This window comes from Ammodytes marinus (assembly GCF_949987685.1).
Source record: "Ammodytes marinus genome assembly, chromosome: 17".
NCBI classification, from domain to species: domain Eukaryota; kingdom Metazoa; phylum Chordata; class Actinopteri; order Uranoscopiformes; family Ammodytidae; genus Ammodytes; species Ammodytes marinus.
The window spans coordinates 4,651,395-4,666,219 of record NC_137221.1 but is presented as its reverse complement, the minus strand read 5'-3'; the positions used below and the strand labels follow the sequence as shown (position 1 = coordinate 4,666,219).

At 37.0% G+C, this 14,825-nt stretch overlaps 1 protein-coding gene across 2 annotated transcripts in view; it reads left to right on the top strand.

The window, feature by feature from the left end:
- Positions 1-13,976, top strand: part of styk1a (serine/threonine/tyrosine kinase 1a) — a 16,952-nt gene extending 2,976 nt beyond the window's left edge. For both annotated transcript variants that reach the window (XM_080045309.1, XM_080045310.1), the window contains exons 2-10: positions 2,225-2,280; positions 5,993-6,196; positions 6,687-6,923; positions 7,349-7,530; positions 11,673-11,753; positions 12,114-12,328; positions 12,636-12,676; positions 12,971-13,067; positions 13,544-13,976. In XM_080045309.1, the coding sequence (XP_079901435.1) occupies positions 2,226-2,280; positions 5,993-6,196; positions 6,687-6,923; positions 7,349-7,530; positions 11,673-11,753; positions 12,114-12,328; positions 12,636-12,676; positions 12,971-13,067; positions 13,544-13,739 (1,308 nt within the window). In that variant the 5' untranslated portion in view covers position 2,225 and the 3' untranslated portion in view covers positions 13,740-13,976. The remainder of the gene's footprint in view (positions 1-2,224; positions 2,281-5,992; positions 6,197-6,686; positions 6,924-7,348; positions 7,531-11,672; positions 11,754-12,113; positions 12,329-12,635; positions 12,677-12,970; positions 13,068-13,543) is intronic.
- The last annotated feature ends 849 nt before the right edge of the window (positions 13,977-14,825 follow it).

The following is a 14,825-nucleotide window of genomic DNA, read 5'->3' as shown; positions in this document are numbered from 1 at the left end:
AGTCTAAATGTAAAAACAAATCAAACATTTTTGTTAAATTTAATCTAGAAATGTCAAGAATAAACTGAATTTGATTGTATGTTATTTTTTTTTATCAAAAGGAGTGACATACTCAAAATGATCCTACTTTGTTCAAACAATAATTAAGATAGCACAGTAGAGGATAAATATTGCATAACCCTTCTTTGACGTTATGAAGCTTGACAGTTTCTGCAACAATTATAAACTATTTTAGGATCCTTTGAGTCACACATATAACTACCAACTGCTCATTCAGCTTCAACATTACTCATGGTGACACTATTCAGAAAGGCAGGTTCATTGTCTGGCACTCCTCATGTGAACAAGGCACAACTTCCTTTCACCTCTATACTGTAAGTCTGCAGTTAGAGATAGTCTGTTTAGAAGATATTGGCATTTTTCAGAACAGACTTTGTAGAAATCTAAGTATGTTTTAATTAGTGTATAATCGATTGAAAATTTTATTTTTATTACCTTAGAATGAGCATTTTATATCTACATAGGAGCGGGGCGCTGAGGCCGCCATGTTGCACCGCCATGTTCCTACAGTAGCACAGAACAGACAAACTTAACAGCCTCATGCGTTTTTACATATAGTGGGCGTCCTGGGGAAATGCACCTGTTGGAAGACCAATAAGAAGAAGTGCTATAGAATAAATAACTAAATACATCTTCACCTCATCACTTGATATTGTGGAAAGACTTAAGGCAGTGGTGGATGATGCCATCTTTAGTAACTATATCTTCTTGTCCTTGAAGGCCACCGTAGCTTTTGTAAAGTCTCAGTATTAGCAAGGGAGCGCTGCAACGAGAACTTTCACTACTAAATGATGCCAAAATACTCCGATATTACACACTGCATCTTTTACATGTAGCTAGACTGATATCAACCAGAGCACTTTTTTTCTGAAGCTCACAGCTACCAAATTTTACTGACAATTTATATAGAAATAATGACTCTACCGATATAAATACACATCACAGTTCTAGGGAACTGTTGAGATTAAATATTAGTGGTGTATCATCTGTGTGAAGTGAGAAGTTTAACTGTCTACTGGATGCCAGGTCGTCCTTTCAAGGATTTTAATTGATTTTGGCTCAATGTTGAATGAATGGGAACACTGGTCTATGGCTCCTCTATTATCTATGTAAATGATGGCTGCTTATAGCTAAGTAAACAGATATTATACAAGTGATCGTGCAATGATGTGTATATTTGCTGTGCTTTAAATAATACATGATAAAAAAAGGTACGGTTAATATTGACTTTATGTAAGGTGGATCACTGACTGTCCTTTGTGGGTGTGAGTGCTCTGCTGTTGACTGAACTTGGCTGTTAAACAAGCACTTGTTTTTAGATTTTTGTCTATTTTGCTTCCATAACATGTCATCTTTCATACTAGCATAAATCAAAAGGTTGAAAATGTACATCTAGGTTTTTATTTGACTAAACCTTGTCTGTTTGTGTCTGTATTTTTCTCCTATAGAACCATCTTAAAGTCCATTATCTCAACATTGGCTTTCCATAATAATTCTTAGTTCTACTCTGAAAGTTATCACAGAAGGATTTGTTCCTATGTTGTTAATTGTCTGAGTAATGATACATTTGGTTCTTAAAAAACATGTAGAATTTTTTTTTTTAAGACCTCTACATTGTATTTTTCAATGTATTAAATAATAAAAAAGGCTGAATCCCAAATCTGTTCGGTTATAACTTCGGACACTTTTATGTTTAAAAAAAAAAAAATAATAATTAAACTCAGGCTTTATCCAACATTTACATTTTGTTTTTAAAGATACGCCAAATTACAAACAAATAGTTAGATTTTGCCAAATTAACATATTGATTCAAACATTAAAAAAAATAATTGTAATACAAATTTTCTCTTATTTTAATGTTAGTATCAACTGGCAAAGTTTTGTGATGATATCTACTATGTATAAGTTAAAAACGTTACCCCATTCACCTGCAGTGTATATTGCCTTAATAGCACAGTTAACATCTGAACCAGCTATGGCATATTAAGCTACTGCTGCATTATGAAGTTATTGAAGAGACAGATGCCACATCACTCTTTCTAAGCTTAGGGGGATTTAGCCCGGCTGCTGAGCTGATGTAATTGTGATCTCTGTGTCCAGTTGATAGTAACGTTGATCTATGTGCGTGTGTGTGTGTGTGTGTGTGTGTGTGTGTGTGTTCCAGCATGTCATTCAACCTCACGGACGATAATCGGTGTGCGGCCAACGACACCCTCTGCAGTAAGCTCACACAACTTCCACTCTACACCTGTCTCTATCTCTTCATTATCACCAATTCTTTTTTCACTTTTTTATCCTCCTCAACCTGCCTCCGAAAAATTACTTGTATGTGCTGTTTACAATGCTTATCTGTGAGGATAAATGCGCTGAAATATGCTGATATTTGGGTTGTGTAATTTTGAACGATTTGAAGTGAGAACCATTGTAAAAGACAGATGTGTTTCAGTTTTGGGAGTTCAATTAGGGAATTATCTGATTAGCAAATTGTGTAAATCTCTATTAAGTTTCTAAAAAGCCTTAAAATTAGAAGTTAAATGTGGTGTCAGCGATTCTGAAGATTACCTAGTATAGTGACAAAATAACTTGTTGTCAAATCATCAAATATCTCCTCATGATCCGCTACCTGTACTCTGTGTGCACTTAAAAACAATCTGTTGTTAATACGCAGCCTAGGCTCTGTAAACTAGTATGCAAACAAATGGTATGTAAACAAAGGGGCCCACCGTAGCTAGCAACATCCCCGTTTACAGAGCCTAGGCTGTGTATTAACGCTGGTTTACTTTTTTTACTATTATAAAATTACTTCCGTTCTCTGTCACCTTTATACTAGACCTCACATCAGCCTCTTTTTCGTACCTCTACATTTACAACTCTTCACACGCAGTGGATCCCTTATCCAAACGGCAAACAATGAATTTGGTTCAAAGGCAACAAGAAAAACTCTTGCTATTAAATAACCATAAGGTATATCATTCATTTGTATTGATTTAAAACCAAACTGCCGTCGTCTACAATGATGTTGTAAGTTACGCCCAGTCTATCGACATGTTGCATGAATTACTGGATGTGCGATTACACAATCATATATTTAATATTTGCTGATCAACAGATACTGCGAGAAAGTCTTTATTATCACAAAGTTAATATTATGTAATAGAGATAAGCCTTACAACAACTATATCAGTGTTTGACATCTTTATCTTCACTACAGATCATGTTGAACATCTTCTGGAATACCTTTAAAAGGCTTAGGGCAAAACACTGTAGGTGAACAGGGTAACATTTTTAGCTTAAGTATAATAAGTAAGAATAAGTATAATCGTGGAGCTTTGCCAGTTGATTATGTTTGAATAAATATCTAACTAGCATCGTACATTTGAATCTATTTAAAAACCAAAACTCTAGATGTTTGGATAAAGCCAGACTTAAAATCCTTATTTAATTTTGACACCATATTAGAGTCGAAAGGTTTAACAGAACCGATTTTGGATAGAGACTTTTTTTATTTTATAAATAATGTACAGGTCTTAAAAATTCATTTTCTTCATGTTTCTAGGAACAAAATGTATAATTTATCGGACAATTAACAACACATGAATAAATCCTTCTGCAATAACCTTCAGCATAGTGCTAAGAATGATTATGGAAAGTTCAGTTGTTGTAAGTGCTTCAGAAGTTGAGATTTTTGGTTCAGAGTTTTGAAATAAAAAGTTGAGATAATGGCCGCTAAAGAGGGCTGTATAGGAGAAATATACAGACACACACAGCCTTACGCAAACCTCTTTAGTGACATTCATTAAAAATCCTAAAAAAATATTTGTTGGCTTATCAATACATGTGTGAAAGGTTAACGAAACTGAGGGCAAACTGCCAAACATGTTGGACTTGTTCCCTATTGTTTTGTGGAGGAGAGGTGGAGGTGTTCAAAGTTCATGCTCAAACCAAGCCTATATAAACCAGAGTGACATGTATTGATTTCCTGAAGCGATTCTACCACACCTAAGAATGTCCCAAAACCAGAAAGTGTTTACCCCGACCAGTGGTTTTGGTTTACAGTTTTTTATTTTTTACTCTTTACAAAGTTGGTTTCACCTAGACAGCAAAGTTAATAAGTTGATGGATGTGATGTCAGCTGCTAGAATACTTTGTTGAAAGGTCATGTTGAAGGTGTGTTGGTTGGTCTAAGCCAGGAGTATGAACAGTCAGTGAAGGGTCAAGTTCGATAAGAGATACATTTAAATGATACAACAAAATACATTAACAGATTAAAGGAATATAAAAATAATTAATATGTAATTGCCCAGGAAAGTCGAGTGAAATAGTCTAAACTCAAAGCACCTGTTACCCCAAATCCACAAAAAAAACTATTTTTAACTTAGTTTCATTTATTCATAATCAGATTTTTGTAAAATCTTATTAAGACACCCAACTTTGATACTATAAACCGATACTGATTTTAACTACTTTAGACCAGGTTTACAGAAGCTTAAAAAATGGGTAAAAATCATGTTAAAAAAGATATATAGCTACTTATTGTGCAAAAAAACATTTCAGTTTCACATTTCAAAACAGGCAGAGCTGTCATATTAATGTCTAAATAGCTCAACATGGAAATGCGTGTTCTCAAACAATTGAGACTCTGTGTCTACAGATATGAATGAATGACTCATCCTGGCCTGTCTGAGCCAGTTGTAAAGTACAATTATGACCTAGTTAACATTGCAAGAAGACAGATTTATGTCATTTGAGGTATGGGGTAAGGAAGAGGCCGGTTGTATCTCTTTCTCTCTCTTTCTGTCTCTCTGTCTCTCTCTCTCTCTCTCTCTCTATCTCTCTTGTACTTAAACAACCCTCTGACACAAATGCATGCAAATAATTCACAACACTGTGTGAAGTCTTCCTAATCAGATCAACTTGTCACCAGTGTTGGGGACTATAGGGAACTCCATGTAGGCTAAGTAAACAAGTGGTTCAACTACATTAAAATTTACATAGTAATTCAAGTAGTTAAATTGCTTCTTTTTTGGCCATTTTTTGTGTAGGTAACTCCTGAAACTACAAATATGTTTGGGTGATAATAATGTAGGGAAGGAATTATTTTTATTTTTATTTTTTTTTGCCATTGCTTCTCTTATTCAATCCCTATTTTGCTGGCATGCTGCTTTTTTGTATTATATTTTGTTATAATTTCATACCTCACTCACATTGTTAAATTGATAGATTTTTACAAATGAGTTTCAACTACTTTTTCTAAGCAGCTTCAGTTAACTCCCCAGTGTGGCTTTACTGTAGTACAAAATGTTCTAGCATGAAGTTATTGGTAGTTTGAAGTAACGTCCCCTTCTCGTCTTGTCACATTGCACACAAACAACCAGGTACTAAACATTCCTTGGTCATGAGGTCATGGTTTTAAGGGTGTAAGGGCAGGGTGTCATATTGTATCATATATCATATTGTATGAAATGTAAAGCCCACTGAGACAAATGTGTTTGTGATTTTGGGCTATACAAATAAAACTGATTTGATTTGATTTGATGAGATAGGGTTACCACACGTTTGCAAGCCGTACATTATAAAACACACACTTCCCAATGCATTTTTGTGGATAAGGAACCCAGCAAGATTTACGAAATATTGCTATTCAAGGAACTATTAATGTTTTGGAATTTTTATGAACATGTTTCAATTAAACAGTAGCGAAAATGAGTGTACATTCAAAACTATTTTTTTCTTCTTAAATTTTGTAACTTTTCCATTAATTTCATGACCATTGGAACCCTGATGACCTTCCATAATCATTCTAAGCACTTCTCTGAATGTTATCACATAAGGATTTGTTCTCATGTTGTTAAAAATCTGATTTATTTTACACTTTTTTTGAAGCAACAATGCATTTTTTAAGACCTGACACTTTTCTCTCTCTGTCTCTCAGTTGTGACACAGTATCAACAGGCGGTGATCATCGTCCCTACACTGCTCTTACTCAGCACATTCGTAACCTTACTGGCGCTGCTTCTGACCAAGTATTGTCCCGAACGCAAACAAGCCCGCACCGCACCCCAGCCACGCTACCAAGGCTCGCAGCACAGACGCACACACAGACAGAGCCGCAGAGATCACCTACAGGGCATCGATGGTAAGGAGCAAAACAAGAAGCATTAAAGGTGGAGTCAGTGATTCTGGAGAATGCTTGTTGTCTTGTCACAATCACTTTTTCTCAAAATCAGTGAATATCTTCTCACAATCCGCTACCGCTACTTATGCGTTGTGTGTGTGTGTTGATTAAAAAAAAATTCGGTGTGAATACACAGCCTAGGCTCTGTAAACGGGCATGTTGACAGCTATGGTGGGGCCCTTTCTTTGTTAACATACCATTTGTCTACATAGCAGTTTAAAGAGCGTAGGCTGTGTATTAACACTGGAATTTTTTTTCAGCGCACACACAGTTTAGACAGCTAGGGGATCGTGAGGAGAAATTCACTGACTTTTGAGAATAAGCATTCTCCAGAATCACTGAAACCCCCTTTAATATCTGTGTAAATATTTCATCTTATCTTAATCTTGTAATATTTTTCATTAAAACTCCATCTCTCTCTATCTCTCTCTCTCTCTCTCTCTCTAACTAGCTCCCCCGGGCATCAACCCACTTGAACATGAAGAGTTGCCCATGTCAGTTCAACAAGTGCATCAGAATGTCAAGCCGACCCTAGCTGCAGTTCCAGCTGTGGCCACACGGGGGCCTCACGGTGCATTCAGTCACGTCACTGCCCTGCCAATGTCTTTCTCAGTTAACCCCGATGAGAAAGTGAATATCTGCAGAGCTCGCATGGACAACAGAGATGTGGTACTGAGGAGGCTGAAAGGTAAACAGAGCTTTACAAATGGAAGCAGAGTTTTGATATTTTTTGAAGGCAAATAAAAAAACAATAACAACAATTATTTCGGCTTTTAATTAAACAATTTATTTATCCTTCAATTTATGGCATATTTATTATATTTATTAATGAATTTTCTTGTTATTAGTTGGTTTTATAATTGATTTGATTAGTTGGTTTCATTATTTTAATTTATTTACTGGTATCTTATGGATTGTTTTTAAGAATTTACAGTTAATCTACAGTTTTCTTTTTTTTCTCGCCTTTTGTGTTTCCTTCCTCCTACTTTTAATGGCATTCCCCCAGTTTATTTTTATTTTATTTAGTCACAAAGTCAGTATTTTTTGTGACTATTAAAACAAACTGGTCCCTGGTCACCTAAAACACATTCTGTTGTTAAATTCCTTCCTCAGAAACAGCGAACATCAGTGAGAAGCAGCAGTTTTTGGGCTTTGCGTCGTTTGTGTCGGGCCTGGGCACTCACCCGTTCCTCCCCGCTCTGCTCGGGGTGGTGTCAGTGCAGACTCCTCTGGTGATGGTGATGGAAGAGATGCAACACAGAGACCTGCTGTCCTTCCTATGGAGGTGTAGACAGGTAACAGTAATATGTGTTAATTATCCAGTTGTAAAAATCTGGCGTGAATACACAGCCTTTGCTCTGTAAACTGGTATGTAAACAAAGGGGGCCAACTATAACTAGCAACATGCTCGTTTACAGAGCCAAGGCTGTGTACTTTCTATGGAGGTGTAGACAGGTAACGGTAATATGTGTTAATTCGCTTTTACATTTTTGTGTATTTAAATGTTCTATTTCTATTCAGTCACTTTTCTAATGTGTATTATGTATTTTAATCGTGCCCATATAAAGCACTTTGAATGGCCTTTTGTCTGAATTGTGCTATATAAATAAACTTGCCTTGCCTTGCCTTTTCTAATGTCTATTCTATGTATTTTAATCTTGATGTATTTCATGCCCCTGTGAAGCACTTTGAATGGCCTTGTGTCTCAATTGTGCTATAGAAATAAACTTGCCTCAATATGGAACAATCAGATCATGTTATGTACAAAAATGGGTACCAAATGTTTTTTCAAATAGCAAAGGGTTTTGAGAAGTTTCTATAGCAGCACTGCACATGGCAGGAGTCTGTTTCTCCTTGGACACTTGTTCATTCATTATAAAAACCCAACCACTACTCCTTCTCCCAGCATCCAATAAGGAAGTGACTAACATTGTAGTACCTTCCGGTGGCCACTGGTGGCTGTATGCAGAAGAGAGCCCGTTTCCATTGACTCCAATATTAAACATGCCGTTTTCACAGCATTATTAAACCTATTTCAGGCCTGGATTGAAAAACCATTCTAGTCTGTATGTTTAGTTCATATCTCCATGACAACTCTGAGGGGGGTGAATTTTTTTCTAGCTGGCCAGTTTTTATTCTATTGGAGGTTAAAATATATGAATTTTAGGGGCGCGGCCTCTTGATTGACAGCTAGCCTCTGTCCCTCACTGCGTCTCTAAGGCTAGTTGTAAGGGTTACTTAGCATGCTAACTCCATCCTCGTGAAGTCAACAGCACAGCAGTGTGTTCATCATTCCTCCGTTCGTGTGCTGCTTGGGACCAACAGCCGTCTTGATCTTTGGTAAACTGTACCAACGAGGGATTAAGGACTGTGGTTGACTGTTTTTTCGGTGAGTAACACTGTATTTACAATTATTATTGTTATGTTACAACCGTACACTGTAGCCTATAGAACAAATTAAAAGCTGTTAGTTTCGCGAGTGTCACAGTTAGCTCTGTTATGCCAGCTAAATAAATAGCTGGTAGCCACTACCATGACTTGAGCACCGGGAGGATTCGGGCGGTGTTTGGGCCGTGAGGGTCGCTGTTTTACAGTTTATGGGCATGGTATTGTGTTGAATACGTGATGAATATCGGTTTAAATCATATCATAAATCATGTTGGCTGCATGCATGTGGAGCCGGTGTGTCTCTGCCCGTGCCCAAGGTTTTTTCAAGGCTCCATGCTGCTAACGACTGTCTATGGTCAGACCTATGCACGTAATGGTATCGGTTCAGAAACAAAAGTTGGGCTGATCGGTCCAGTTAAACCTTTTACTATCTATGGGTTAAACCTATGGCGTAGGAACACTTTTGTGACAAAATATATGCTCACAAGTTTGCGCTCAATAATGTTTATAGATGAACGGGGCTACGTTCGTAAAACCGGCTCCGTCCTGCGGATAAAACAATGGTTATTTTTATTTTTTTTTTTAAACTCAAATTAAATATACAATTGTGGCTGTGTTTCCGCAGCTGTGTTATCCGTGGATATTATGACGGTTATCATACTGTGTGAGTTAATGCAGATGTAAATATATATGTATATTTACATCTGCATTAACAATTTTTGCTGTTTCTTCTATTATTCCAAACGTTTTTTTTGAAAAAAATGATTGATTGCCTAGTGCATTACTTTTATCTGACTCTTTCAGTATTGTTTGACTCAGTCGTTGTCTCTTTGTCCTCTTACAGGGTGAATGGAGGAATGAATGTGTCCCTCTGGTCTCCCTGATCTCTACGTGATCTCAACGGTGTGGCCCTTCATCTGGCAGCAAGCTGAAGTCAACATTCGGACTATCCTCATCTTATCTGCTTGTGATAATTGTCATTGATTGTGATCTTTTGTGATATATCTTGTTCTGCACTGTCCGTCCTTGGAGAAGTATTCCTGCTCTGTAGAAAATCTTTGTTTTTTTTGTGGGATTTTTTCCTAACTAAAGTGAAGTGTTTTACAACATTACATAGCCCTGATTATATTAAAAAAACATAATTGTATTAATTGATAACTTAACAGACCCACATTTATTATCTTTTGACTATTTTAGAGTAATTTTTAATGAAAATATGCCGAGAATGTTTCATACAGCTTCTCCTGTTAAAATTTCAATGCAAAACTTTTACTTGTAACTGAGTAATTTAACAGTTTGGTATTTGTATTTTTACTTCAGTAAAGGATGTGAATATTTCCTTCTACACTGTTTAATCTTTACCTGTGTCATCTTTGAGTCTTCCTTATACCAGCAAAATCATTTTCATAAGTACTTTTAATATCACATAATGTTCTACTTTTACTCAAGTGATATTTGAATTGGTGACTTGTAAAAGAGTCAATTCTCTGATATGATGATGATGATACTTTTAATGACCACACAGCCAGGCTGGTGGAATTTGTTTTCAGTACAGCTCCTTGGTACAGGTTCTAACTTTACATTGAACATTAGACAGATACAGACAGGCACATTACATAATACATAAGGGCCATGCTTAATCCTCAGCGTTCAGATTTTAGAATGTTACTTGCAGTGGGATTGAAACTGTTTTTGAACCGAGTTGTTTTGGAGAAATTGTCCTGTAACGCCTCACAGAAGGAGCTGGAAGGCATAGTGTGCAGGGTGAGTGGGATCAGAGATGATCTTGCGGGCTCTGTGTAGTGTGTAACAGTTTGCGGAATAGTAATTCAAGGGATGGTAGGGGGTGCCAATAATTTTGGATGCTCTGTTGATGCGCTGTAATTTCTTCCGGGAGAGTGAGTCAAGGCTGGCAAATCAGACTGATGGATGAGGTGAGGATGCTTTCAACGATGGCAGAAGCGGAGCAGAAGATGGGACCTTACTCTGAACTTCTTGAGCAAGTCTTTGCTGGGATTTTCTTAAATGTGTGATATGGAATCTACCCTTACTCATATATGGTTTTCAGCTACTCTTTAGACCACCGATGGGCTAAAGCCCACTGTAGCAAATGGTTATTTGTGATATTGGACTATAAAAAAACTGTTTTTTTTTTTTTATTTGAGCAGTTACAACAAAAAATCATGGACATGGTAAAAACGGTACTATCATGAGCTACTGTGGTCCCCTCTTCCACCCAAAACATTACTGCAGCCACTAAGTGTATTTAATCATTTTATTCAATTGTTGCACCTTAACATAAAAAACTGCTCTAAATATCTTATGTAATATAGGCCTATGTATTTATATTCAAAATGATAGGCTATTAAATTAGTGTTCTCATCTGTTTATAGATTGAATGTGTCCTCCCTTGTCATGTATTACTGTTAATAACATTTTCAGTCTGTAGACCAAAATAAAATATTACAGATACTTGTTCAGCCCTTAGTCAATACTAGGAGACATTTGTTTCAGGTATGAGCTTTTAAATGCCCTCTCAGGTGCTCGGAGGTGATAGTAAGAATATGTTCAGCTCTGTTGGGGTTGTTGGACCAAACTGGAGGCAGGGAATTACGTGACTGAGGCTGAGCTCGTCTACCGGTAGGCTTACTAGTAGAGCGAGTGCTGTTAGCCTAGCTCCTGGCGGTCGTGCTAAATGTTGCTAACAGGGTGTACGTCACAGTACTTCGGCTAGATGGGACTATCTCCCTCCCCCCAATGTCACTACATGCCCTTTTTTGGTACGAGGAAGTGAGGCGGAGTCAAATGTAGGCAAAATGGCGGCGCGCACACGCCAAGAAAGAAGGGATACTCCCTCGGTGAACTGAGGTCGGCCATGATGCTCTATCCATTATATTATACTATCTATGATAAAAACGCTTTGGTGATAGACATTAAAAAAGCTGGCGTTAATACACAGCCTATGCTCTGTAAACTGGTATGTAAACAAAGGAGACTCACCGAGCAAAAAAAAATAAAAAAAAATTATTTTCTCCCTCTCTCACTGAAGGTTAACACCGGTGCAGCGGAACAATGTGAAATTACTGAGAAGAGGATCTTCAACATGGCGGGAAAAGTGGCCTCTGCTCTGGTGGGTTAAACTGCTGTGTGAGTGTGTGTGTGAGTGTGAGTGTGTGTGTGTGTGTGTGTGTGTGTGTGAGTGAGTGTGTGTGAGTGAGTGTGAGTGTGTGTGTGAGTGAGTGAGTGAGTGTGTGTGTTTCTGTGTGTGAGAGAGCGTTTGTGTGTTTGTTTGTGTGTCCGTTTATATGTCAACACACTTCGGTAATTTCAAAGCTCATTTACCATGTGTCATTTAATTTCATATATTATTTGTGTTATATTTAAAATGTGATTTTGACCCAAATATAAAATAACTTTACGACTAGGGTTAAACATTTCACACATTTCAAAAGTTAACCAAGTCTTATATATATTCCGGAACACCTTGTAGGATTACCTGCACATACAGCGCTGTGTCCATGGCAACGTGGCGGCTCGAAGCGTCCTGATTGGTGGAGACATGACGGCCAAACTCTGGGGTCTGAGCTCGGCCTATCACAGGAGGGCACAGATCGGTAGCCAGGGCGACGGAGAGAATGTTGAGATGAAGAAATGGAAGGCTCCGGAAGTGTTGAGCAGGAGAGGCGACAGTGAGAGCAGTGATGTGTGAGTGGCCATGTTTTTTTAAATGTTCAAAATGTTTTAATATCTATAGTGAAGTTGGGTAATTAAGACGTGTTTAAATCAGCCATTTCACATTTTTTGGTGCAAAATGTGTGTTTAAAAATGTTCTGAAATATTTATTCCAGTTTCTCTAATCTGATCAACAGTCAATACTGGGGCTTCAAAGGGAATTCAATTATGCATATCTTTGAAAATGGGTTTATTATGTATATTATACACTGTATTGGCTTAATTTAAAAACCAAAATCCTTTCCCTTTTACTAATATAACTCTTAACTTTTTTTAACAGGTGGTCCTTTGGTATTCTGCTTTATGAAATGGTCACATTGGGTAAGTGTTTTGTTTTAAATTCATAGATTCAAGATAGTAGGCTAGTCTACTTAATTAATTATAGAATTTGACAAGATAACATTAAGGTAAAATGTTAGAACATGTCAACAATAACTAAACAAGTAAACTAAGAGCTACTGTTGTGGACACAGCCAAACTACTACAAAACTAATACTGAAAATTGTACCAGAATATTTCCTAACCCTATACTACTCATAATAGTCTCAAAATACATTTAATTGCATATTTGTTTATTATTACTACTTAAGTGTAATAATATTCCTGTGTGTACAGGGGACCCACCGTTTGCTGAGCTGCTGTCGACTGAACTTCTGCAGCATCTACAGAGAGGAAAGCATCTGAAGAAGCCTGCGACCTGCTCCAACTCACTGTAAGACAAACAGTAGGCTAGTTATTGTGTTGTAAAGCGTCAACTAGGCCTACACATTTCTTTAAAAAAAAATGTTCTTCTACTATAAAAATATATGAACGGTGATCATGTAAAAACTATAAAATAGGCCTTAAACATACAAATAATATGTAGGCTATAGTAAAATCAAATGTGTAACTATAGTCTAATATCAAACCCCCATATATATATATAGGCCTACAAGAAAACAATTTAAATAGCAATGGAATCCCAAACTGCTCAAATGAATTTGTTCAGATAGCCTAGCTAAATTTAGCCTAATTGGTTAATTGGTTAGATTGGCTAATGTTACCTTTACCAGTTAGTTAGGCCAATTCTAACAAAATAAAACATTATACGTAGTTAATTACCTGTTAACTATGATTCTAAACAAGCTATAGATAATAAATACATTAAGTTATCAAGTTTTTTTACGGTGTTTGACTCTCTTTCTGTAGATACTCAATCATCCGGTCGTGTTGCCAGTGGAATCCCCAGCAACGGTTGTCAATGAACGAACTGATCAGGAAACTTCAGGCGGGAGAAGATTCAGCCAATGGGAGGACCGTTCTCAGAGTTCCAGAACCAATCAACATCGAGAGATACCTTCGGGAGGCGGGATATGGAGAGACACTCAACTATGCCATACTCTGATTGGCTTAGAGCGCCGTCAGTTAGGACTGCCGTTGATACTGCCCTCTGGCCAGTAAAACATGGACCTATTATAAAAGGCAGTAAACTTTGCGGCCTAAATGAAGAAATAATGAAGAACTTGATCAACGAAAAATTGCACATTACACATCACTTATGTTGTTTTATATTTCTTTGTACTGTTAGAATACTTTGTATATGTTTAAAGAGTAATATATGGTGTAAATATTGTTTTCCTATGTAAACTATAACTATGATCATCTAAAAATTTATATAAAGAAAGGATAAACCATGAAAGTTTTCCCCTCGTCTTTTAACTACAACAGAAACGTTTGTATTCACTCGTTTTGACAGAAAGTGAGTTTGACAACAAGCATTCTCCAAATTCGCTGACTCCACCTTTAACACAAAGTGATCTTTTCAAGCGCGAAAAGGTCACCAAATACAGAGTAACAGGTTTGTTTCCAAGGTTACATAGCCCATAGCAACAGTGACCAAAGAAAGTGGGGTCAGCAAACAATAGCTATGCTGAAAATAAGATCTACAGGCCTAACTTTAATTGCTTTAGAAGTTCTTTAAAAACTCATACACCCATCAAAGCATACTCACTTGCCACGCAGGATACCGACCAGACCATCTTGAGATTCAGTATCTAGCCTTTTAGGATCCTTCCATATTGTTGACTCTGGGATTGAACTACCAACCCTGGGCCACAGCAGCCACAAGCAAATCAAAGCAATCCATGCAAAACATCAAATGCAAATATAAAAACAACAAACATGGGCCTACCTTTCTTATGTTGTCATTTTGTATCTGCATGTGATATTCAAACATATATTCAGGTTTAGGAGTCTATTGTTGGTCAATTCAATTCCATTTTCAAAAATAAAAACACACGCGACGTCACAGTTTTAAAACAGTTCCTTGATTATTTATTTGCATGATAGTATTGTTAGCCTCTCCGTGTGTCAAACTCCGTGCCTCCAAGATTTTGTTTTGATTATTGCAAGCAAACACATTATGATTCTGCAGTAGCTTATATGTCAGGAAAAAAAAACGTATGTAGAATACATCCACTGATATTTTGTG